The sequence below is a fragment of the Oryzias latipes genome, chromosome 14 (genome assembly GCF_053564925.1).
Source record: "Oryzias latipes strain Hd-rR chromosome 14, Olatipes_Hd-rR_3.1".
Classification (NCBI taxonomy): domain Eukaryota; kingdom Metazoa; phylum Chordata; class Actinopteri; order Beloniformes; family Adrianichthyidae; genus Oryzias; species Oryzias latipes.
The window spans coordinates 24,406,253-24,431,814 of NC_136250.1; the positions used below are offsets into that span (position 1 = coordinate 24,406,253).

Below are 25,562 nucleotides of genomic sequence, written 5' to 3' on the forward strand. Positions count from 1 at the left end.
CAACAACCGTTTTTTTATGAGTGCAGTGCTACAGCAACACCCCACCTGAGGAGAGCAAACACAGGTGGATACAAAGTGACAGGAGACACACAGGGGAGCTGACATGACGAGGTAAACAGGATTAATCAACCGCTCTGTAGTACAGGAAAAACACCGGAAGGCAGACAGGTGACTTTCTCAGGTGCTGGTTCTGGCCCAGAGGACATCAGCAGAGGTAAGACTGCAGTTCTTCTGTTTCTTCTCCTGGTTCTGCTGGGCCTGTGGGTGTTGTTCCATTCATCTGAAAACTAAAACCTGCTGAAAAACAATATCAGAGAAACTCAATGACTGAGTGGTTGGTTTCTATCAGTTAAGCCTTGAATCAAGACTTGTCTGAATCAGAATTTGGATCAGGGACAGAACCCACATATCAGGACCAGAAAATAAAACTGGACTAGAAATCATGCGCAAAACTATCAACACAATCTTGATGAGGTTGAACATTCAGACTACAGGGCTCTCTGCTTGGTCCAAACATGCTTCCATTAGTTGACGTTCTCAGGCAGCACAAAATACATTTCAGGGTCGGAACTCTTTGGAGATTCACTCTGTAACAATATAATCTGACTGGATGGCATTAATTTGATGTCTCGTCCTGCTGGGAGGAACCTTGGAATCATTGTAAATGAAGAATTAACTTTAAGTTTTCACATACCGGTAAATCAAGTTTCAATCTTGACCTTCTTTCATCTCTAATATATCTAAAATCAGGAACGTCCTGTTTTAGAATGACGCAGAGAAATGACTTATTTGAAGGTTAGTTTTGTTATAATATTTTCCTCTTAGACTTTTCTTAAATATCACTGAAAACTCTCAGATGGTCCAAAATGCTGCAGCCAGATTCTGAGTAAAAACAGGGAGAAACTTCTTTTTTTTCAGCAATTTTATCTTCTCTTCAGCTGCCTGTTAAAAGCAAAATAGATTTTAAATGTCTTTTACTGTCGTTTAAATTCTTAAACAGAAAATCTCCATCACATCTCATACAGCTCATAGTTTGATGATATTATCATCTGGATCAGGTTCAAGTTAAGGGTTTGAGGGATCAGGCTCGTGATTTAGTATCTACATTAAATCATTTTTGCAGGAATAAAGTTAATCAGTAAAAACACACTTTCTTTCTTTAATGCCAACATAAAAGACAGAAACATAACAAAAACATAAAATGACTTGTGTAGAAATTCTTTTAGAAAAAGGGTGACAAACACGTCCATTTCTATTCATTCTCCAGGAGGATTTTGGTTTGTAAAAATAAAAATATTCTATTATGTAAAATGTTAAGAAACAAATGTTTTTTCTTGGTAAAATGTTGTTGTTATTTAGATGGTGTTTACAAAACAATCTGACAAGAAATTAGCGAAATATTTAGGCTATACCATTGTGGTCTGAAATAGAATTAAGTTTTTGCATCTAAAATAAGGTTTTAAGTCAGAGGTCTGGATCAGTTTGGTAAATGATAAATGGCGTATACGTTTATAACATTATTTTACCAAGGCGGGAATTGAATCTGCAATCTTTCGATCTTCCGTCCACTGCACCACGGCTGCAGTGTCAGGTTCTGGATCAGAATTTGAATTTGGGTCTGTTTGGAAATCCTGGTTTTAGATCACGGTCTGCATCAGAATTATGGTCTATAACAGGACCTGGATCAAAGTCTTGGTTTTGATCAGAATCTGAGTTTCAATCAGATTTGGATCTGCTTCAGATTTATGTTTCTTGAATAAAATCATGGTCTGGATCAGAATCTGGGTTTATATCAGAATTGGAATCTGACAAAGGTGATATAGGAAGCACTGAACGAAGACATGAAGGCAGTGGGTGTTGACAGTCATCAACAACAGGTATGTTTGAGCAGGGTTGGATTAAAAAGCATGCATGACAATGTTCCCCGAGGACCAGGGTTGGGAAACACTTGAGTAGAGGATGCGGAAGTCAGAGTTAGATGAAGGATGTTGATGTGCTGGGTTGACCCCTATAAGGAGAAGACGAATCTGGATCAGAATCATGGTCAGGATCAGAATCTGGGGCCAGTTGTTCAAAAAGTTTAATCTGTATCAAAATGATCCGGATTTGGAAATCACATGTTTTCCTATGCAGGATCAGGTTATCCGTCTTACTTTTATGCCGGTTTTTCAAAGCAACATTGGACTGGATCACCCTGATCCAGATACACGGTTTTCAATATTACCAAATCCAGATTACCTGTGCTCTAAATGGGACAACATATCACAACACGGGCTACCAGCTATGTGAAGAACAGGTAGAAGAGCCAACATGGGGTCACTGTAAGAGTTTGTTATTTTGAGACAAAACACAAAAATAACAAACATCCACTTCCATTCATAATTTCTTTTATGACCCCTCATCTGAGTCACAAAAAATAAAAAAACAAATATGCACTAACAAATACATTGTGGATATTTTGAAAACGTCTTAAATAAAATGGCTAAATGTCCAATAGTTAACAAAATAAAGAATGTTCAGGGAGTTTTTTTATCTGAGGAGGAGAGACCAGCATTTCCAACATTATTTTTGAAAGGCTCATCTTTGATGATTGTTTCTTTGAAATTAATATACGGTGATGAATTGAATATATTATTTTTGTTTGTTATTGAAATCTGTTTCGGGGATTATTTCATATTTCATTGTTTTTACTTTACTGAATAGCTTAATTGGTAGCCTATGTCTACTATATCTACTTTATCACTGTTACAACGGTTACACAAGTCAAGTGCAAAATATGAATAAAAGTATAAATGAAACAAATGTATTATTTGACCAATTTTAAAGTTTTTCTACATTTCCCTCCTGGAATCCACCTTTAAATCCTACCCCCTGTTGGGATCAGGATAATCCAGTTTTTTTGGATCAAAGTTATCCAAATCCTACTGACAAGTTTTGAACAACACAAACTGAAGGTTTGATCCAGATTAGAACTAGGATTGGATTCTGTGATCTAATCTGATTTCAGATTCCTTCTTTTCCTTTTGAACAACCCATTTTCAAGATTTGATCCAATCCGATCACCAAAATCCGATCAGTTTACCTTTGAACAACTGGCCCCTGGGTATTAGAATGAGGGTTAATCAGAGTCAGATTCTGGGTTTAAATTAGAGAAATAAACTTAATAAAGGTCTAGATCAGAATTTCGGGACAGATCTGGGCCTGGATCAGAATTGTGGTCTGGATGAGCGTTGTAGTCTGGATACATATTAGGGTCTGGATCAGAATTTGGGTATGAAGTAGGATCTGTTTGGTTAAGTTAAAATCTGGCTCTAAATAAGAACCAGTGTCAGGATCAAGGTGTCAGTGTGAATCAGAATAATGGTCTGGATCACAATCAGGACCCCACTGGGATTGTTCAGGATCAGGGCAGACATCAGGTATAGGGTTTTTGGGTTAATCTGTGTCTCAGACAGTACCTCCTGATGCACAGTCAGATGTATTGACCTTTGACACTGATCTGTACTCTGCAGATGACTTCTCCATTTTCCCCGGTTCCAAAGCCTCGAGCTCGCTTGACGAGGGGCAGTCAGAGCTCCATCACCTCTCTGGAAAGGTAACCTCGCCCATAAATCTCTATACTACCTCTTTGAGTCAAAACTCTGGAGATGTGAGATCCAACAGAGCTGTGTGTTTCAGATGCAACGGCTTTGAAAACATGGCTCCAGACGCACTTCAGCTGAACACAGGTACACTCCTTTGTCTTCCCACACTTTCACACAATGATCTAGCTGCTGCAGCTCACCTGACAGCAGGTCATGCCCTCAGTTGAAGATGACATCATCAGCTGTCGATGGGTCCAGAGAGACTCATCACAAACACGGTTCTCTGTTTGGGACTGAAGAAGACTCGTAAAGTTCATGACATGGGGCAGTTATGTGGTCTTCCCTAGAGGGGAAGACTAGCTGAAGTCTTCCTCTGAGCTATATCTATTTGAAGCAACTGGTTGCCATGGAAACAGACCATGGATTGTTCCAGTAGAAGAAAGAGCTGTTGGACCAGTAAGATCAGCTCTTTCCAGTTGCGTCACCAGAAACTGCCGTGCGCCAACCTGCCCCGCCAGCTTCTGAGGACTTTCTGGACAAGAAGCTATGTCCCTCATTAGCAGCTGCATTGGGTGGTGTGGGGCCTTCAGGATGACTCAGCAACATTTCACTGATGAGCTCATTCACTTTTTAGTAGACTCTTTAAATATGCATTTGATCCACAAGCCGCTGGTGGGAGCGACTGAGGGTGCAGTGTGGGTAAGGGGTCTGCAACCTTCAACAGTTAAAAAACCATTTGAGTTGATTTCTCACTGACCGCTACCCCCTGGGAGCCACATTGTCTTACATCACCCTTTAGAAAAAGAAAACTCATTTGCATTTATATTATTATTACTATAATGATGGGCACTTGACAATAAAGAGAAAAGTATTTTTTCAAAATAGCTTTTGACAGAGGTTCACATGACTTACTTTCAAATTAAAAGACACCCTGTACCATAGAGGATCATCTCAATGAAGTGTTATGGTCCGTAGTAGAAAGGGTGATGTCAGCTGTGATTTTAAAAAAAAGTACTGTTTTTGGTCCATCTTCAGAAATGTGTAAATCCAACTAATCAAAATTCAATCAGAGCTAATTAAGTGACTCTTGCTGTATTTTTCAACCATAAGGTGCCCTTAAAATCCTTAAATTTGTTCAAAAATAGAAAATCTGCCTTTTGATCTGGTGAAACTTAATTCTAGTAATCCTTCCTGACCTCCAACTGAATTTCTGTGGGACACTGAGCAGAAAAATCTGTCAAAATGTTTTTGTTTGACTTCTGCAGTCTTGTCCGCCAACTGTTTGTGAATTATTTGAATGAAGTTTGAGTTACAATACTTTACTTTCTTTTTATTTTACTGCTTACTTTTGACTTTACAGTTACTTAGTAAAATTAAAAACGTTGTTTTTTATTCAGATAGCCACAATGGAAGGATAAAAGTGCCACATTTGTCTCTATAGATCCGCAGGTTGCAGACTCCTGGTAAAGGTCTTCCTCCTCTGTCCCGATCTGCTCCACAGTATTCGTGTCTGGAGCAGCGTAGACTTGTACAGTAAAAGTTGTCAATCCAGATCGTCTTCAACCAGTAGCTAAAACAATCTGGATCTAAAGGTTTCTTTCTTGAACCGGTTGTTCTGGTCTTTTTTGCTGCACGACATTGTCATAAACCAGCGTGACGTCTCACCTAAAGTGATCTGCCTCACCTGAAAGCTCAGATGGAAATGATTGTGTGCCTGCAGGCAAAGCTGTCTTCACTACTGTATACAATGATCTCCAGTGTTTTTTCATCTTTAAACAAGACTAAGTGCTCAGAGAAACTGAAAACTGTCCAACAGGAAGAACATTCTGCACAAAAGAATTCTGTTTATCTGGAACTTTTACTGATTCTGTCAGTCACGGAAGACAAAAACACTTAAGACCTTATGCAAATACACAAACAAGTCTGGTGGAACTGCAGTCAGGTTCAAGATACAGAGTCAGATCTTCAAGGGGAACCATCAAACCCACCAAGACATGTTGAAATGTTGTTTTTGATGAAGGCTGGACTTTTAACTCCCTCATTAATTAAGTTTCTATAATGCCTTTTGTAATATTTCCAAAAAAATTAAAAACATCCCAAATGATGCAGAGAAATTAGTTCATCCATTTGTTTTTCAAGATTAAACATCTGCAATTCTTTACTCTGAGGCTGTTCTAAAGCTTCTCTAAAAAACTTTCAGCTGGTTCAAAATGCTGCAGCCACTGGTTGAGTGAAAGTGTAGGTCACCTATTTCATCTTATCTTCCCTGTCTACCTGTTGAAAACAGAATAGATTTAAAATACTTTTACTAAAATACAAGGCTTCTTAGAGGAATGCTCCAACATCTCTCAAAGAGCTCATAGTTCCATGTCAAACAGAACACATTGTTCTCAGTCTGTTCTAAACTAGAATGGAGGTCAGAGTCTTCAGCTATAAGGCTGCTCTTTTGTAGAATCCACTCCCTGTTACAGTTATGGAGACAAACGCCATCTTTGTCTTTAAGGTTGAACTGTCTTTTTTGATTATACCAAAGGCTGAGTCATGCTTTTAGGACGTCACGAGGGTTTTTCCACACCAGGACATCTTGTCCTCCATCATATTTCTGAATATATTGTCATCGCCGCCGTCACAAGCAAATGTAGTTTGTTTTATTTCAGAAGATCTTTTCAAAGGTCTTTTTACTCATCTGCTTCTTTGCCCTTGCAATGACAAACATTTTTTTGTTCTGTAACAAATGTCTAACAGATTTAGAGTTTGTCCATTTGCATCCTCTTCTCTCATTACTGCAGGTGCTAACCTACATGTTCACATACATTCCAGTTTTTTTCAACTTTCATGTCCTGTCAGACTCCATCTGATCATAGCAGAGTCTGCTTAAAGGGCATTTTCTTCTCGCCTTTTGCTTAATCAGTTTGGTACTTACTCAACAATTCATGCACTCAGTCGTTTGATTGCTTCTTGAGGGCAATTTTATACACCTTAAGATAATGTTGGAACTAATGTATTCTCGAAAATAATAATTAAGAAACCCTAATAATGATTTTGAGACAACCTTTGTTGTGAACTTGCACTTAATTGTCTAAACTCATTAAAACTAATGCAAATGAGTTAAGGATCAGCGCCTTCTGTGGTAACCTTAAAAAAGTGAAACTGAAATTTAACAAAGGTAGAATGTGTCTGTTTATTTTTTTGTTTGATAAAAAGTTTTTTTTATGGCTGCAATGTTTTAGACAGTAGGAAATTCGTTAAAATGTTTAAAAAGTTGGAGCTGTGCTGTGGTGCAGTGGTTAGCGTTCTCAAAAGCCCTGGTTCAAACCCCAGCTGTCCATGTGGAGTTTGCATGTTCTCCTCCTGCATGTGTGTATTTTCGCTGGTTTCCTCCCACAGTCCAAAACATGCTTCATAGGGTAACTGATGAATCTAAATAGTCCCTAGGTGTTATATGAGTGTGCAGCCCTGCAACAGACTGTCAACCTGTTTAGGATATATGGTACCCCACTTTCCCCAACAGTAGCAAAGGGGTTTAGAGGACTTGGAAAAATGGATAGATGTTTAAAGAGTCCTTATTCAGACATAAGGGTTCCTGATGGTCTCTTAAAGAACTGCAGAAAGATAATGATGCCTTTCTGATTTAAGTGTTTTTCATCCCAGCAGCTGACTAATTACTTCACTGTGCCCCTTCCTTTTAGGTAATGATGCCCCTTCTCTTCCTGTCTCGTCTGGACTGAACCATGGAGTCTTACCCTCTTTGAAAGGCACAGCTGACATCTCTGTCAACAGCGTCCCATCTCAACCAGCGGTTGCCGATCCCATCCCAACTCCTTCAGCCCCCCCACCCATTGACTTCTTGGCTAACATCATCTCCACGCAGATACCTGTATTATCAAGTGATGCCAATGCAGTGGCAAATCCCTCTGCAGCTGCATTTTGCTCCGCCCCTTCTACATCTGCACCTGCCATGAATCTGGAAAGCATTTTCACTTCGTTCGCTAACATTCCTGGTTTTTCAGGGATTGTTAGTAGTGTTGCTAATCCAGTGAATAACTCCTCACCATCAGCCCCACCCCTTGTTTCCAATGGATGTGGATCACCTCTGAATGAACCCAGCAACAACCACACAGGTAAAACACCCAATCAGTCCACTGATGAAGTCAATTCTAGAAGCAGCATCTTTTATCGCTAAGTCATAAAGGTAAAAATAGAGAGGTGGGGGTGCCTCTCTTTGACTAAAAACATGCTCATGTCAACATTATGTCGAATACATGACATGAACACGACAACAGCAGAATGAGACAACAGAGAGTCAGCAGGAAGCTGTGTATTGGTTGGGATTGAAACGGCTTTTAAAATACTGTGAAAATACTTATTTTGCCATTTTTGGGTTATTTTATCAGCTAGTAGTGAATTACAGTAGTTGTTTAGACTCACAAAAACAGTTTATTACATTTCTTTTGTTGATCAAGAACACAGTTCCTGGAAAGGTTTTTTATAGACTCAATCAAAATGCAAAACTGGAGGGTTTCCTTCCTATTAAAGAACATTCTGGAGACTTTCTTGATGCAGCTGTAACACACACAGGAATCACACAAGCTACATTTTTAGGAGTTTAAATCCTAAATAAAAAAATAAAAAAAAACTATGGAGTTTAACACCACAAAGATGGTGGATTGGTGTTTTGATAATCACAGAGGTGAATTTCTACTACTCCACCATTTCTCCATAGTTTTTACTGGTCTGTTTGTTACTGCAAAAGCAGGACCCTTAGAAATCGAAGTCTAAAAATCTTAAACTTTTAAACATTTTCTTTAAATAAGCAAAAATGTAATGAAATAATATTTTAGGTGGAAAAAAATTCCAGTCGCCAATACATGTTTTTTCAAACAAAATATTTTGCTATTAAAAAACTTTGTTGATAAAATTATTTTTCTTGCCCCCTGCCTTCGCCCACAAGTGGCCGGGATAGGCTCCGGCAGCCCCGTGACCCTGAAAGGGATAAAACGAAATAGAAAATGAATGAATGAATGAATGAATTATTTTTCTTGCAAAACAAAAAATAAAACTTTTTGTCTTGCATTAGGGGCCTTTTTACTTTCTTAAGATGTTTTTGCTATGTGCAAGAAAACATGAGTTTTCATTACTTGTGCAGTACTCATGAAATGGATCTGATTTATCCATTACATTACAACCAACCCACACATCTGGGGATGGTTCTGTTCCTCATGGATGAGTTTGTTTGTTTTTTAACAAAGTCTGAGGATTTGTGTGAGTGTTTTTGGTTCAGTTGACTTACAAAGTTATGTGCATACGACCCCCTTGTATTCAAAACAAGAGGAGCACTTAAGAGTAAAGTTTCTTTATAAGATCTCCGTGCTCAGGGTCCTAATGTTATTCTAAACATTTTTCCAGATGTCGAAGCGCTGTCACAGCTAGTGATCTCATCTCTTGATCCAATCAACGGAGTTAAGTTACCACCTATAGAGAGCCCTCCTGAAACCAGGGATGCAGGTACACAACCTCAAAGATCTGGTTTGGTGTAGTTTTAGTTCCATAATCCTTTTGGGTCTCTTTTTTCCTTGGAATACTGGTTTATCTGAGCATAGTCCAGTTTCATCTCCATGTTCTCAACAGCTAAAGAAGAAAATCCATACGTCACCGTGCTGTCCAGCTGGACCAATCAGGAGGATGGAGACACAGAGTCGTCCATTGAAGAGGAGCTTCCAGTTGCAACAGCCAGTTCTGACCAACCAGCAGATAACAGGTGTGGTACTGAGACGGTCTGAGAAAGCAGGTTCCATCGTTCCACTGCTGAAACGATCCCCTTTGTTCTACAGAGCGTCATCAAACCATGTGCCTTTGATCCCGGCCCGACCAGCACCGCCTCGACCTGCAGACAAAAAGCCACAGGCTGCAAAGCAGCAGATCCCGAGGTGAACAGTTTTCTGTTGTCATCTATGAGCCAGCAGAACTATCTGGATTAACACATAATGCTAAGAGAGATGAGGAAAGAGCATGTGAGAAACTTCAAGAGGCGGGTCAGTGTAGCTCAGCTGTTTGGTTTGGTTCAGTCCAAATGCATCAAGTTTAGTCTTTGTTCTGCTGGGGGTTTGAAGATGAACAATGGTGGTGTTAGCATCTATGTCCTCCCTAGCACTAAAAACACTATTGATCCTATTTATAAAGGCTTTTAAAAACACAATTTGTGGTTGCTGATGTGATTCATGGTCAATTTTAGTTCATTTTAAACAAACCGATTCACTGTTCAAAAATGGATCCAGGAAATTTGTAGCTAAAACTTCATCCAGTGTGACTCAGAGAGAAATACCTGGTGCTGGACAGTGCAGGTGAAGTTTTCCAGATTCCTTGGATTTCTTCAAGATAATCAGGTGTAAATGAAATATGTATCCAAACAAACAAGTAAACAAGAATGAAAGTCAAATCCATTCACATTTTAGTTTCCTAAATTTCAGTCCACTGTTGTTTTCCCACATCCAAAGAATCCAAAGGGAACATTCTTAGAATATTCTAGTACACTGTACGGTCACATGACTTTCTAAGTTCAAAGTGTTCCCTGTAATGTCTGCTGTGATGCACTATGTCATTTTTACCTTATAGTAAAATGAATCTACCATGTCTCAATCCAAATGGTATTTTCCAATAAAAGTTATCGATTTATGTCATTTTGAAATAATTTTTGGATGTTATGAAGTGATGAAGTCGATTCGCTTCCATTTCTGCCTCAGACAGAAATTGATTCATTAATTCATCCATTAATAGTTGCACTCCTAATTAATAATTATAAATATATTGTCCTGGTAAATTTTCTTTTATCTTCAAATGTACTGGGAACTGTGTACACGAGGTTCACTGGAGCAGGATTTTAGGGTGTTTGATGAAAAACCATTGATAACAGACACTAAGCGATCACTGGTATGATCGAACGCTATTTGAAGATTCTTGGGTCAACAGTCCAGAGGAATGGTGAGTGTGGAAAAGAAGTAAAGAAGCGAGTGCAGGCAGGTTGGAATGGGTGGAGAAAAGTGTCAAATGCGATGTGTGATAGAGGAGTTTGTGCTCAAATGAAAGGAAAGGTGTACAAATCTGTGGAGAGACCAGCCATGTTGTTTGGCCTAGAGAGAGAGGGGCACTGAGGAAAAGACAGGAAACAGAGCAGAGATGAAGATGGAAGGAAGGAAGCTTACTCGTTGTGACAACCCCTGAAGGGAAAAACTGAAAGAAGAATAATAGCTATAGTGTATGTGTCTGGGGAGTTTTGCTGGAATATTATAAAAATAAATGTAGAACATATTTTTGTTTTTTATGTTATTGGTGCATTTAGGAAGACTGGACAAAATATTCTGGAATTTCTGGAAAACCAGAAATCTGGCCCTTGAGGCCTGTAGGGTGTCAAACTATGGACCTGTAGTTTGACACCCTTCGAATCTCTGAGGGAATTCTCAACCCTCAAGATGACATGGTGTGTGTTTTGCAGGAAAGCCACCATACGTGTTTCTAGGAAAAAGGGAGGACGCAGTCCTCCAGCTCCTCAAAGCACTGTGGTCCGGAACAGCTGGTTGGATGTCTGGAAAGGTTTCAGGTAAAAAAAAACTTCAGAATGAGCTGCCGAGCACATACAAGACTGATCAAGAACAAAAAGAGGAACAGCAGATCTGTAGTACTGTCTTAAATTGGACAACAGAAATTTCTTTAGGAAGCCAAACAAACAAAATATTTAGAGATTATGATGGTGATGGATCTCCTCTCTGTTCACAGGCATAACGTCTACTGGGTTACCATGGATGGACAGCTCATGTCAATGTGGAAGAAGCGCTCTGTAAGCTCTCCTGTCTCTCGTTGTTAACCCTCAGTGACTTCCTGTTGACTATTCAATGTTTTTTTGTGGATCAGGACCGTTTCAGTGAGATCCTGTTCCATGTCTCCAGTATCACTAATGTGAAAAAGCTGGACAAAGGTAGATTCTCTGTGTACTTCAAGAAGAAACGTTACGACTTCTTGGCTCACAACGATGGTAAGAAAACTCATTTTGTACAGTTCTTGAAGCTAAATAAACCACAGTAGCTCAAACATTCTGGGGTTTAGTTCATGACATGCAACATGAGTGGTGTTAAGTGTACATCTGACTTCAGATTGAGGGTTCACAACCAACATGTGCCCCTGTATGCGACATTAAGGGAATTACCTATGAAGTTCTTTGAGAATTTAATGCAGAATTACGTACAACCCCTATCACAACCCTCACTGAGACCAATGAGCTTATCTATGTAAGAGCATCTTTGATCTTTAAGATGCGTGACTATATGATAAACATATCAGAGAAGACGTAGTATTTTTGCAACAGAGAATGGCGAAAATGATCAAGATGGCATGCAGAGACAGCAGCCAGCTAAAGGTATTCAACTATAGGATCTGCAGAAATGTGTGATGACACACCAACGGTCCATACATGAGCCTTGGCTGGCTATCAGAAGTGATACTTTAGAGAAAAGAAGTGTAGGAAAAGGATGTTCTCCACTGAATCATTGAGTGTGTTCTCTCAAAGACAGTGTAGCACCATCCCAACAAACCCATTAAGGCTGATGACTAAAAAATACAAAAGAGGCATCTGAGAGAAAGGAAACATCACATAACAACACAAGAATATAAGAAGCTCCTGGAAAAAGATTAAGTAACTTTAAAAGAGAAGCAAAGCACCAGCTACTGGTGGATAAAGCAAAGCAATTTCACAACTAGACATGAATAGCAGCGTCCACCAAAGAGAAGTGTTTTCCATCACGGGCTTTTTTAAATATTAAATCCCCAGGAAAAACAAGAGATGACTGTAACAAGACATTCATTTATCCATACCTCCAGAATTCAAAACAATGATACCAAAATGTCATTGAGACTGGACAAATGTGCCCACATAGCAACAAAGACCGGAAATATCATCAGAACAGAGGGGGTTGTTTTACCAAAAGGCAGCACTGCAAATGTGGAGTACAGCTACAAGTAGCTTGGAAACCTGCATGTGACTGGGAACCACAAAGATGCAACAAGGAGAGAAGCAAATGCCAAACAAAGGAAGGTCAGTCCTGAGAAGTGACCTGAGCGGCAAGAACAAAGTCCAGGTATCAACATCTATACCCTGTCGGCCATCAGAATAGGACGAGCAGGGAAAAATGGGGGGGGTGAAGGCAACAGTGATCCCCACTGGTAATGGAAACACTCTAGGCTGTGACCCCCACCACCACCACCACCACCAGCGGGGAGGGTGGAGAATGGTTCTAGAAGATTCCAGAAATGATACCCAAGATCTCTGTTTTGAAGAGTGCAGTATAGGAACACCAATGATACTGACCCTTAAACTCACAAGCCTCTGGTCGTGGATTTCAAAAGAATCAAGACAAGAGGGGGAAGTCAACCAGCAATTTTTACTAACAATTATAAAAACTGCATTTGTATTTAAGAAAAAAAAAAACTTATTTACTAATGTGATTTTACATTTATGGCTTCACTTTGTTTGAATATTTTCATATGGTTGTGCTACACATTCACCTAAATGCTACACCAGTTCCTGTCAGTGCATTGATCAGTTATTTATACAATTAAAAGCTGTCTCTGCTGGAATGGATGGGTGAGGTTAAGAGGGTGAGAACAATAACTCCAGATTGAAAGGTCAGCTCTGATTTCAGCTGAGAGGTTGGCATTGCATTCATGAAGGAGGTCCTATTGATGTCTCTGTCTTCTTTTTGTTCTATAGATGTTCAGGAAGGATGGGTCACATCTCTGCTGGCAACTCGAGGGCAGCCAAGCCCCACCCCTCCGGAGGTGCATGGACAAATCACCATCAAGGAAACACGGAGTCGTGCATATGCTGCAGTCTTTGGATATGACATGTGGATTTATACCAACAAGGACAACTTCCAGCTGGGCATTGCCTCCTTCATTGTCCCCCTGACTGTAGCATGTGTCAAGCCCACAGGAAAACAATCCTTCATTCTCACCGTTCCACAAAAGACATTAAAGTAAATCTCCACTTGCCACTACCTGTGTGTCTAATGTTCATATATGCAACATGATAAGGTATTAACACAAGCTTTCTGTTTTACTCTGACAAGCTTGACGGTTGAGTCGAACAAGGACCTGACCACCTGGCTGAACTGCCTGGAAGCAGCCATCTGCAGTGCCCTGTCTTGCAGCCAGGTAGCACTGCGTCTAAGAGAAAACCCCCACAACAAGGTGTGTGCTGACTGTGGTGAAGCCAATCCAGACTGGGCATCGGTTAACCTGCTGCTGAGCATCTGTAAGAGCTGTGCAGGTACAAACTTCAGTCATCTGGACTCGGGTGTGAATCGTGACAGCCCCAAAACCAGCAGCCTCTGAGAGGAGACACAAATACATGTAAAGTCCTTTGGGTCTTCTAACAGGGTAGAACAGCACTAAATAAGAATACGCAATGTTCCTGATTTTAAAATTATTGCAAAATTGACAGCGGGATTGGACCAGCTGTTCATCAGGGGTGAAAAAATTCTGCTGAAATAAGAAGGGAATTCTAGAAACTTGATTTATCTGAGGGTTGAAAGTTATGTCTTCATCAAGAAGACTTCAAGGTTTCTAAAAGGCTGGAGACCAAACTAATGACATCAAGTGTGGTGGTATTGCAAGTGAATCCTTGAAGCACTCAGCTCTATCAACAACAACCTGTTTTATCTGAGTTTAGGAAAGGAAGATTTGAAGTAACCTGGGACAAACACTCGGTCATTGCTCCGTAATGTCATTCTTAATGCTCTCATTGAGACACGTTGATGCTTTGAGCAGCTTCTCACATTAAAACAGTGAAAACCAGAAGAAAGGGCACAGCCTCAGTTTAGGTCTGGTAGGTTTAATCTCAGTCCTTCAGGAATGGTGTCCTGCTTATCTTTCAAACATCCCTGCTTTATCTGCTGTTGGTTACCTGGAACAGGTGTGTTCACTTATGAGAAGCAGGGAGGGCAGGGGTAGGTGGACACGGGCCCTCAAGGATCTGAACTGAACAACCCTGGTTTGGAGAGACACCCCTCAAAAGAAGGTTCTTCATCAGTCACTATAGTCTTATTCCTGTCTGTCTGCTCAGCTTCATGACAACAATAATTGTGAAACACAACTTAGCGTATCATATCTTTATGCTCTGCCTTCCTGACTCCAGGAATTCTCAGGTAGAAGGAGCAGAGCGGAAGTTAGTTGGTGGTGAAGGGCACTAGTCTGATGAAATCTCAGGTGATCCAGGTCTGAATTTTTCTGCCTCTTTTCTGCTGTTAGATCACCATCGAAATCTGAGTAGCAACCTGTCCAAGGTGCGTAGTATGTTAGACACCAAGATCTGGACTGAACCAATCATACAGGTAAGGATGTGTGCCCCTAAAGCCGGGAAAAAAACAGTTTTCTGTGTTTTAATCTTTAGCCCTCTGATCTTCTCAGCTGTTTGTTACCTATGGGAACAAGTTGGCTAATCAGGTGTGGGCTCCAGCTGTGCCTGCCGCCGAGCAGCTGCACCCCAAGTCTACAGATGAAGAGAGGTCAAAATTCATACAGGACAAGTACAGCAGGGGGCGCTACAGACGAGTCCACCCTCTATCATCCAGTCGTGCCATGATGGAACAGGTCTGAAACTACGACATCTAGTGTCAGCTTCTCACCATGATCACGTTTTTTTAAGAGCAGATGACGGAGGCAGACATTAAAGAACAGACATCATTGGGAATATTAAAATAGTTCCTAATTTTCCACCCTGAGATTGTGTGGCGGATGTTGTGCAGAGGTAGAGCGGTCAACCTCTGATCAGAGATCCCAGGTTTAGTTCCCACCTCATCTGCTCATGTACTGAAGTGCCCTTGGGCATCAGTGTGTGTGCGCATGGATGAAGGGTACTCTAACTGTACAATGCTTTGGGTCTCACAGCAAGGTTGAAGGGTGCTATATACAATTTAACATTGATCAGTGTTGAGGTTGGTGTCCAAGGTTGATGACTAAAATAACAGGTATGACAATTGATCAGTTAACTGAAAATAAACGTGAAATAAGTTTTTTTGTTTTGAAATTATGAATTCAATTCAATTCAATTCAATTTTATTTGTATAGCCCAAAATCACAACAACAGTCGTCTCGATGGGCTTCGAAGTAAAACATGAAATCAAAAGGATCAGGAATACAAAGAGTTCAATAGAATAATACTAAAATGAACTAACAAACTGACTAAGCTATACTGGCATCCCTGCCCTTAGACCCCCCTTCGCGGTAAGGAAAAACTCCCAAAAAACCGGATTCCGGAAAAAACGAAGAAACCTCAGGGGTGCCCACATGAAGGAGGGATCCTCCCCCAGGACGGACAGGCGATTTACCAGAACTCTTAGAGAAGAATTAACTTATCTAAATCTACAACTACATATATAAAAGTCCAGCAGACGAGCTTCATCCAGCCGTGGTTGTGGGGACAGTCAAAGGCGCGAGTCGAGCCGGAGACAAGAACCACAGCCAGGTGTAGGAGCAGGAGCAGAGGCGAGGTACTCGGTCAGGTACAGAGCAGAACACAAATATGATTCTAGTGAACTGATGAAGAATGCAGCAGGAAGATGAATTAGAGCTTTTTAACAGCTTTTACCAAAGTTTCATCCATTCATACGTTTTTTGAAGCCACTGAATCCCTTTCGGGGTCACAGGGTTGCTAGAGCCTATCCCCATAGGGGAAAGGGTACACCCTGGAGAGGTAGTCAGTCTGTCACGCGGCAACACAACCATGCTCATATTCAAACCTGGGGACTACCTAGACTCATTAATTAACCCATGAAGCATGATTTTGGATTATATGCACAAGGAGAACATCCAAACTTCACTCAGAAAGATGCCACGTATGATCGTATGATGATCATGAGGAATTACTTCCCTGGTCTGAACCAGAGCAGTGCATTGTTATTCTCTCAGTCACAATTTGTCCATCACAAACACCAAATTCAAGCACTGCTGCATCTCGCTGTGAGGCCACAGCGCTAACCACTGCGTCACTGTGCAACCCTTTTAACCAAGTTCTTCTAAAAAAATGGAAAACAAACAAGTCAGACCTAATGGGTGAAATCCAGAAGGTGGAGTTGTTTCCTCTTAAAGGCATTGATGATAAAGCGATCATGAGGATAAAGGTTACCATGATGGGGATTTAAAAAAGAAAGAAGATTATGGTGATGATTATCGTGATAATAACAAAAAAATATTATTGATGATAATGATGATCCTGGTTTATTCTAGCGGCTGTGTCAGGTGGTCTGCACCAGTGACCTGGAGGAGACCATGTCTCTGATCTGCTCAGGAGCAAAGGTCTGACTTTCTCTGCTGATACGTTCTTCAGTTATGAAAGCCAGTAGTCTTTACCGGATGTGTTACTTCTTTGCAGGTGTGTCCATCTGACCCACAAAGCCCCTCTCCCATCAGTCTGGCTGAAAAAGCCAATCAGGCATTACAGATGCAGTTTCTGCGTCTGAACGAATACACAGGTAACACCAGCAAGAGACACTGATGGTACTGTAAGTCAACACCCAGCATGTAAGGCCCATTCAGAGCATGTTAACCACTCTGGACCGTCGGTACCCGATACTAACATTTGTCCACCACCTGCAGTTGGAAGTGTTGAAGCGGTAAAATTCTCTTAAATCTTGCTACAGGCTTTTTCTTTCACAGCTGTAACCCTTTGATGAAAGACTTGGTGTTGTATATTTCCGGTTGGGTAAAAAACGTAATTTTTCATTTCTCCCTCATGATCTATATTCAAAAGGTTGTTGGCACTTTCATGAATTAAAAGGGACACATTCATACGTCACTACCAAATCAAGTCCCTGACTAGTCAAAGTTTGATCTGGTTTAACTGTCAACGCTCATTCAATGAGGTGCATTTTGTATGTAGAGCCGGAAAACCGTTGTAGAAATTTACGTAACTGTGTTTGAACGTGAAAGTTCTGAACGCAGAAGCTCAAAACGTGCATTTATGTGCTTTTACATAGACTTTTCGTTGAAAGTGGTCACTTGAATGTGCGTTGCAGAGGGGGATCTGAAAATAACTTCAGGGGAATCAAACTTTATCACACAGGTGATGGTAAATATGATGTGCTTTTGTTCTCAGAGGTCCCACAACACAGGCCCCAAGCAGCCCACAGAAGACTAGACTCCACCCCAACAGGTGAGCTCAGCTTGCACAGATAGTGAATGAATGTGTAGTTGGTGGAATGTTGAATAATTCTATATTAGCCTGTCTCACAACATGTGGATCAAAGTCTGAGCATGAGTGAAAGAGACGCAAACTCCACCCAGCTTTTCTAAATTCAGGTTTTGAAAGAGGAGATCCTCCTCTGGTGCTGAAAGCAGCAAGCGGCGGACACCTCACCAACAAAACCCCAAACGCTCATCTTAGAGCCAAAATTCAGTTTTTAACGAAGCAACAGTCAACGCCACAAACTCCCACCTTTGTGTGTGTGTTCACGTTTATGTGTGTGTCACCTGCATGTTACTGTTCATCAAGGTGAAGAAGAGGAGGAGCTTCATGGTAAACTGGAAGAAGATCGTTTCCTCTTCTCATTGGAGAACAATTCTGCAGCCTGTGATGTTCTGGACCTGCGGGAGGTTCTGTCTGTCTTCCTCAATAATGGGTAAATATGCAGCATTGTTGTTCTGGTAAGGGTCCATTGTCCGGACTAGAGCTGCCCGGAGCAGCACACTTCTGCAAGTTCTTGTGCCCTCGAAGGGGTGTGATTTCAGATGCAACTATCACTGCCGCAATAAAATCTAAGGAAGCTCTTTGAACCAGATCTTCACAGGATATCCTCTTGATTTTAGGTCCAAACACGGGTTTGACCTGGTGACACTGGATGATCAGCTGACCTGCGAGGCAAACAGCAGAGAGGAGATGCTGGAACACCTGATTTACATTCTGAAGGTCAGAAAAAGCTTTGAGGGGCCTGGTCCAAAAAGCCCATGTTCTCTACATTGTCTGATCTATTTTCCATTCCAGGTGATTCTGCCAGCAGGTGTGTCTTATGCTGAGGTGGGCACCGCTATTGCTGTTTGTAAAGTCTGTGTGGTTGGAGTGGGCGGCAGTTCAAACCCCTCAGATGCCTGGTTGTTGCTGTGGGAGGATGGGGTCAGCATTCACCCCATCAACAAGCAGACACAGCAAGCTGTGATGATGGAACTAAGCATGCTAAATGTCTCAGGTAATGCTGTGATTTTTCAGCATTCAGTGTTTTTGAACTTTTGATCACTGGAGGACTACATTTTGTTTTATCCTTCAGGGTGGGATCCATCTGACAACATTATAACAATGAAAATCTCCGAAAGGTGAGCCTTAAGGTCTGTTTTGGTGGTTTTTGTTTGGCCAAGCCTGCACAGGGGTATGTGAACTGTGATTTTCTGTTTTCAGGAGTGTGTCACTGCGCTTTGAGGAGTCCTACAGCTGTCAGACATGGTTCAGCTACATGCAGAAAGCTCTAGCAAATAGAAATGCCATCCAGCAGCAACCCCAAACCAATCAGGGGATAAATACAGGTTTCCAAAGTTCTGTGTCCCCGGCCATTGAGCGCTGCATCTCCCACATCACGACCTATGGTGAGTTCATGAAATGGGTGGCCCGTCTAAAGGAAAGGCACTGGTTCAGCAGAGTTCTGACTGATTGTTGCTGTTACTAAAACCAACAACAGACAATTGCTGGATCTATCTGTTGTTTTTAAGATGCAGCTTGAACCAAACGGCAAAGCCCTTTATTTACTGGATAATCTATACTCCTAACCCCACTTATGGTCATGAGCTTTGAGGCATGGCCGAAAGATCCAAGTGGCTGAAATGAATTTTCTCTCTGGGACGGCTGGGCACTCCTTCAGAGATAGAGTGAGTGGACACACACGTGTAGCTTGGTGCAGAGCTCTTGCTACACAACTTTGAGACCAGTAGAGGTGGCTCAGGTATCTTTTCCAAATGTCTTGACGCCTCCCTAGGGAATGTGGGTGCAAGTGGGTGTCCAGGTATGACCCACAAAGTTTCTAGGATGGCTTTAGAGTGCTTTGAGGTCCCCATGGCAGAACTAGAAGAAGTTTCTTTGGAGAGGGAAGTCTGAGCATGACCATTGCCACCACGCCAAACCATCTCCAGATAAGGGGAAGAAGATAAATGTAGAGGTGTTGCTACAAAACAACAGGAAGTGAAGCAGTAGCTGTAAGAGTGTTTTGTTTTTTTACCTGCAGGTCTAAAAGTGGAGGGTGTGTACCGCCGCTGTGGCCTAGCCACCAAGGTTAACAAGTTGGTTGAGGCACTGAAGACATCACCAAACTCTGCCCCACTTGAAGGTGATGAGCAGGGCGTGCTGGACGCTTGCTCCGCCCTTAAGAAGTACATTCGTGACCAGGATAGTATTGTCCCCACCACACAGCGGCAGAGATGGCTGCAAGCCGCAGGTATGCAGCTGGGTATGTCCTGACATTTTGCAGTGAGAGTGCAGGCAGCTGTTCACTCCAAGATCAGTAACTGATGATCAAAAACTGATCACACGTCTGCAGGACACCAACTTCCGAGGCCTGCAGATGCTCTAAACTGACCTGAAACTGCTATTTGTATTCCAGCAAATCCAGATGAAAGCTGCCGGTTCAAGGAGTATAGACGGTTACTACGACAACTGCCTGACAACAACAAAGCTACACTGAATGCACTGTTTGGACACTTCTACATGTAAAACCCTGAAACACGCACACACAGAAACAAACGTAGACACAAACACACGAACACATGCAGAGACAATCACAAACACATGTACACAATTGTAAGCACATACATGGAGTGCAGGATTCACAATATGGAGTAAACATGTTAAGGAGAAATAGAAATAGTGGTTGGTGATTTTACAGAGGAGCTGTGGATCCAGCAATTCTACATGTCACGCTCAATTTTTAATGGTCTGTGATGCTGTGGGACTTCTTGTGGCGCCCGCTGCACAGTGCCCAGGGCAGCCATTTCCTACCAAGAAGCGCATTGCCATCGCTATCTGACTCATTTAATTAGAGAAAAGAGTTTCCATTGCATTTTTGCAAAATGTGTTAGTTTTATACGCCTTAAAAACCACCTCCTCAAAGCACAAAAACTTTTTTTTTGATAAATGTGAGTTTTTCTTCAAAATCGTCATTTTTTCCATTAGACAAGCTTATTATTGCAAATCCAATTTGCGCAATTTCAATGTCAATAGAAACACAGCTAATGAAAGTTTGTCCAACAACCACAACTTTGGCCAGTTGCTCTTTGAAACAATTTTGTCCATCAAACTGTCTCCTCCAACCAAGTGTAGAGGATCAAACATGTGTCATCAGTCTAATAATCAATCGAACATGCTTAACATGGCTGATCAACTTTTCCAGTTCCATTCAAATCACAGCTAAACCTCGCGTTCAACAGTGTAGTCAGCTTCCTGCGGGTTCTGGTGTCTGAGATTTGTTTCTATTGAGCATCAGCGCTAACCTTTTTTTCACAACTCTCTACATCTCCCGTGGGTTAATGTGTTAGTGCAGCACCATGTGACTGCACCACAATAACTACTGAAAATTTAACACAAAGCAAACATTAAACAGTCTGTTTCAACAGTTTGAAATATTGTTCATTGAAGTTAAGGTAAACTGTTTTATTGTCTTTCAACTTCTGTTCCAGGGTTCAGGTCTTCTCTCAGGAGAACAAGATGTCTGCTTACAACCTGGCCGTGGTTCTGGCTCCATCTCTGTTTCAGGTGATGAATCAGGACATGATTCAGCTCACCAAAGAGTTCATCATCCACCACACGCTGCTCTTCCTGGTCAGTACCTGATGCTCCTCTCGTTCATCTACTCTTCATCTGCCTCACCACACCAGGGGTTGGACTGCAACGGTTCACCAGTTTTTGGTTGTTTGTAAATCATGATGATGATATTGTATTTCAAACGTATACTTTAACCTCTTAAAAACCAAGCTAATATTTGAGCTGATCCTCTATACATGTAGTCACAAGGCCCCATTTAAGCAGAATCACTACTATGGTAACCCAAAATGTGATGTCCATGCATGTGGACACCACGTCTGAAGAGGTTAAAAGGAAAGATAAGACATGGTAAAGAAAAACATTCTTCCTGCATCAGTTTTAGGGTTTAACCCTTGTGCTATCTTAGGTGACCCCACCCTTACATTAACGTGTTATTCCTACCATGACAAAGGTGGATAAAGGTGGAAAGATTTCATGTAATCCATGGACACCAGTGAAATTCACAAATCATTGAAGAAAAAAGGTTCAGAGCACTGTCTAGTGGGTCTAGATGACCCAACTCCCAACGTTAAAGTGCCTAGGATAGCACAAGGGTTAAGGAGTTTTTGCTGGAGCTTCCACAGTCTGACAATCTGCTGAGGGGTAATTTGTAGTTTATTTTTAAAGTGAAGGACATCTTGATCAGACACTTGTTGCGTCTGCAAACGCAGAGGCACATGAAAGGCAGAGGAGGAAGTGGTGTGTTGGTCCACTAAACAGAGGCAGGCAATACAGAGGTGAAAAAAAGAATAAAAAACCTAAAATTCAAAATCTGTAGGCAAATAGCCTTCCCTAGTGCTGCTAGATATGAGATATAAGATACATCTTTCCAGTAACTTGCTCTATTTTCCATCTTGTTTTTGACTCTGTCTGTGTGTGAAAATGCAATATTTCCTAACTTCTATAATTAATAATATTTAATAATTAAGTCTTGATCCGTTTTCATGATCATCAGTGTTTAAAGGACAGTTTGCTTCGTCACAGCATACTCTAATAAATAAATTCAGGTTAAACAATGCGAGAAATTCCATGATGTCATCACAAGGGTTAACTGCCTCTGAGCACCACCTAGCTGCAGGCGGTCTAGTCAGTCCACTGAACCGGACTGCCCAATACTGAAGGAGGGAACTTTGAGGTCCGCCAGCTGTCAGTGTGCCTTATAATATTATGAGAGGTAGAGGAGGAGGATGAAGCTCACGTTTAATCTGTTTCCACAGACTCCAGAGAAGCAGAAGCCTGTGGAGGAGGAGGTGGAAGTGGAGATCACCATCCTCTGATGAATCTGAAGGAGTTTGACTTTTCAGACCAAACCGCAGGGGAGGTTTCGGTTCTCTGGATTTGTTCTGACCCGGACATTGATCGTTGAAGCTCTCTCTGCCATGTGGTGCCTCCTGCTGACCCTGGTGTGTCTGCTTTTATTCTAGGGGGTTTGTTTTATAGGACAGACACAGGATCGTTGTAGTTTTTGTGTATTCTGGTTTTGGATCAGCAGAACTGATTCTGTTTTATCTGAACCAACCTGGGACCTCTTTACAGCTTTCAGTTTATTATCAGCACTTGCACAGAACTGAAGCTCAGAACTAAAGAAGGTCCTTCATGATCGCTTAACTCTAACCTTTTATCAGAACCTACAATAATTCTTTAATCAAGAACCCACTTTAATTAATTTGGGTTCCTTCAGTTTAAGAATATGAAGTTTTATATTTGTTGTAACCCAGTAAGTCCTAATAAAAACCTATTCCAGTTGAGAATAGCTTTTTCCCATCACATCAAACTTTTCTCTGTCCACCTTCTACGCGTGGTTTGTCCTGTACATGGTTGTTCATGAAGATGCTGGAGTCTGTACCAGCTGATAGGTGAATTACACCCTGGACCGGTCACCAGTCATTTAAGTGTTACTCCTCTGTTCCTGGTCATCCTATCTTCATTAACCCTGGATCCACCTCTGTTCCTCATTTCATCATCATCATCTCCTCTTTATTCTACTTTTTCCTCTGGCTATGTTTTTCTTCATTCCATCTCTAATCTTCCTCTGTTTTTCCTCATTCCATCTCTGTTGCTCTTCATTTAATTTCTTTTTCTTCACTCGTGTTGCTGAGGTAAGATCGCAGGTTCACTTCCGGTCGTGCCCTCCCATGTGTTGAAGTGTCCTTGGGCAAGACACTGAACCCCACATTACACGTGGTCATAGGTTTGTGCCACTGTTTTGCAGTGGAACCGCCTTAAGTGTGTGTGGATGAATGTGACTGTCAAGCACTTTGAGCCCTGCTGCAGCACAGTAGAAAAGTGCTATACCAGCATGCACTAATTACCTTCCTGTTTTGATACCTCTCATTCTGCCTCTAATCCTCTTTATTACTCCTCTGTTGTTCCCTTGATCAATCTCATTCCACTTTGGTTACCCCCTCATTTTAAATCTTTGTCACAATTGCTTTTATGGCTGGATTCAGGCAGTCTGCTAGCAAAAAAATCGGCAAACCTGTATGGGGCGAGCAGGTGACGCCCACAAAAATTAAAAGTTGTAGACCGTTGGGTGAACCTGCAGAGAGAAAAAGTTCAGGCACAATTTTTCTATGGGCATGATGCAGGCGTCAAGTCGTAGCGAACGCTTATGCAGCACATAAGGGTAAGTAAAGGTAAGGTAGGTGACACAGGTGTGTTGTACAGATTTTCCTTTTCTTCAGCCACTTCCAAATCCTGCACCGTTAGTTCTGTTCAAATAGGAGCTGTGTGCTCCTTGTGTTCAGCCTTATAGTTAAAAATTAGAAAATGATACAGAGGGTAGTTTGTGTGGACATTTTATGTATGACGTGCTCACCCCATTTCTGCAGCATTTAAGGAGCCTGCACATGTATGAGGTCATCCATACACATGCACCTTACCAACGACTAGAGCAGGAGTGGTAAACTATATAATCTGGCCCGCCAAACTGGAATAAAATATTTTGATAATACTAACCAATATTTTGATTTCCCTGGAATTCCAGTGTCACCCAATAGATGGTGCACTACAAATACAATAACCTTTATTCAGGTGCAGAAAGGTTATTGCATTAAAGTGGCGTTAAAAGTAGGGGTCACGTTAATCACAATTAATTACAGACAAATTGCCCTAATTTTTAATCTAAAGCTGTTGTCAAGTTCTCAAATATAAAAACCGGGTGTGGCTGGGGTCAGCACGTGCCCTGGGAGGAGGACTTGCCTGCGTCCGGGGTTGGGTTTGGGCCATCGTGATTGGCCTGCCAGGGTCCCAGGTACCTCCTGTTGGCTCGGCCGAAGTTGATGGGGGCTGGGGGTGGAACACTCAGCCACCTGGAGGGGGTGGGGCGCTTGTGGTCAGTGGGGGTCGTCTGATGGGTCTGGGGTTCAGGTGATTGGGGACCAGAGCTCCCAATGGGGGCTGGGGCTCTGCTCTGGGACTTGGGGATGGCATCTAGCCCTGCTCCTCCTGAACTGGACGGTCTTGGCGGACTGGTGCACTCTGCGGCGCATCTGCCACACTGCGCGGCTTGACCTGGTGCGTCGTGTTCGGGTGAGGGTCGAGAGGTCCAGGGTGTCCCCAGCCTTTGCCCAAAAGTGGGGATAGGCTCCAGCAGCCCCGTGACCCCGAAAAAGGAACAAACTGATTAGAAGAATTAAGGATTTTTTTAAGTTTGTCAATTCTTCTTGTGACCGTTTCTGAGTTGATGTGAGTCGTACCCATTACAAAAAACATTTGTGTCATCAGCAAACGGAAGATATTTTAGTATGTTAGATACCTTAAAAAAAATATACATATAAAATAAATAAAGTCACAGTATTGACCCTTATGGGACACCAATGTCGTCAAAAAATTGGGAACAAGCAGTACATACTTTCACAAACTGCTTTCTGTTGCCTAAAAATTTTTTTAATCCAGTTATATCCTGTTCCCCTGATGCCACATCGTTCCAGTTTTTTAACAACATACTGTGTTTATATCTGTTACTACTGCTTTCTGCTGACCGGACCACACGTTCATGAGGATGCACTTAAACGTACATGATGGGGACATTGGGTGAAACTGGAAGTTTAAAAGTCGTACTCAAGTTTAGACCTTTGTGTTGAAAAATCAAACATTCATGGGTTTTGTGTGTGACCCCAGCTTCTTTCTGTCATGAAAAAAAAGAGATAACAGCA

At 41.7% G+C, this 25,562-nt stretch overlaps 1 protein-coding gene and 1 long non-coding RNA gene across 3 annotated transcripts; one reads left to right on the forward strand and one right to left on the reverse strand.

The window, feature by feature from the left end:
* Positions 1-3,946, reverse strand: LOC144983620 (uncharacterized). The gene is made up of 2 exons (XR_013647343.1): positions 3,785-3,946; positions 1-297 (listed from the first exon to the last, which is right to left on the reverse strand). It is a non-coding gene; the product is annotated as an uncharacterized LOC144983620 (long non-coding RNA).
* LOC101156673 (arf-GAP with Rho-GAP domain, ANK repeat and PH domain-containing protein 1) lies at positions 53-23,179 on the forward strand. 2 transcript variants are annotated; one of them, XM_011483823.4, is made up of 26 exons: positions 53-214; positions 3,513-3,595; positions 3,679-3,728; positions 7,274-7,705; positions 8,991-9,089; positions 9,213-9,342; positions 9,416-9,511; positions 11,074-11,178; positions 11,355-11,415; positions 11,490-11,610; positions 13,342-13,606; positions 13,700-13,899; positions 14,880-14,962; positions 15,039-15,221; positions 16,857-16,925; positions 17,002-17,101; positions 17,725-17,781; positions 18,121-18,247; positions 18,435-18,534; positions 18,610-18,811; positions 18,890-18,935; positions 19,018-19,202; positions 19,835-20,044; positions 20,210-20,315; positions 21,282-21,423; positions 22,623-23,179. In XM_011483823.4, exons 2-26 carry the CDS (start codon positions 3,513-3,515, stop codon positions 22,680-22,682), a joined length of 3,312 nt encoding a protein of 1,103 aa, XP_011482125.1. In that variant the 5' UTR covers positions 53-214; the 3' UTR covers positions 22,683-23,179. The 2 variants fall into 2 exon arrangements, with proteins under 2 accessions (XP_011482125.1, XP_011482124.1); XM_011483822.4 differs by having other exon boundaries at positions 73-214; positions 19,835-20,056.
* The last annotated feature ends 2,383 nt before the right edge of the window (positions 23,180-25,562 follow it).

Excerpts from the sequence above, each read along its gene's own strand:
- LOC101156673 (XM_011483822.4), top strand. The coding sequence starts at position 3,513 with ATGACTTCTCCATTTTCCCCGGTTCCAAAGCCTCGAGCTCGCTTGACG. Across the intron at positions 3,729-7,273 it reads CGCACTTCAGCTGAACACAG|GTAATGATGCCCCTTCTCTT; the intron begins GTACACTCCTTT and ends CCTTCCTTTTAG. Across the intron at positions 14,963-15,038 it reads GGACTGAACCAATCATACAG|CTGTTTGTTACCTATGGGAA; the intron begins GTAAGGATGTGT and ends TGATCTTCTCAG.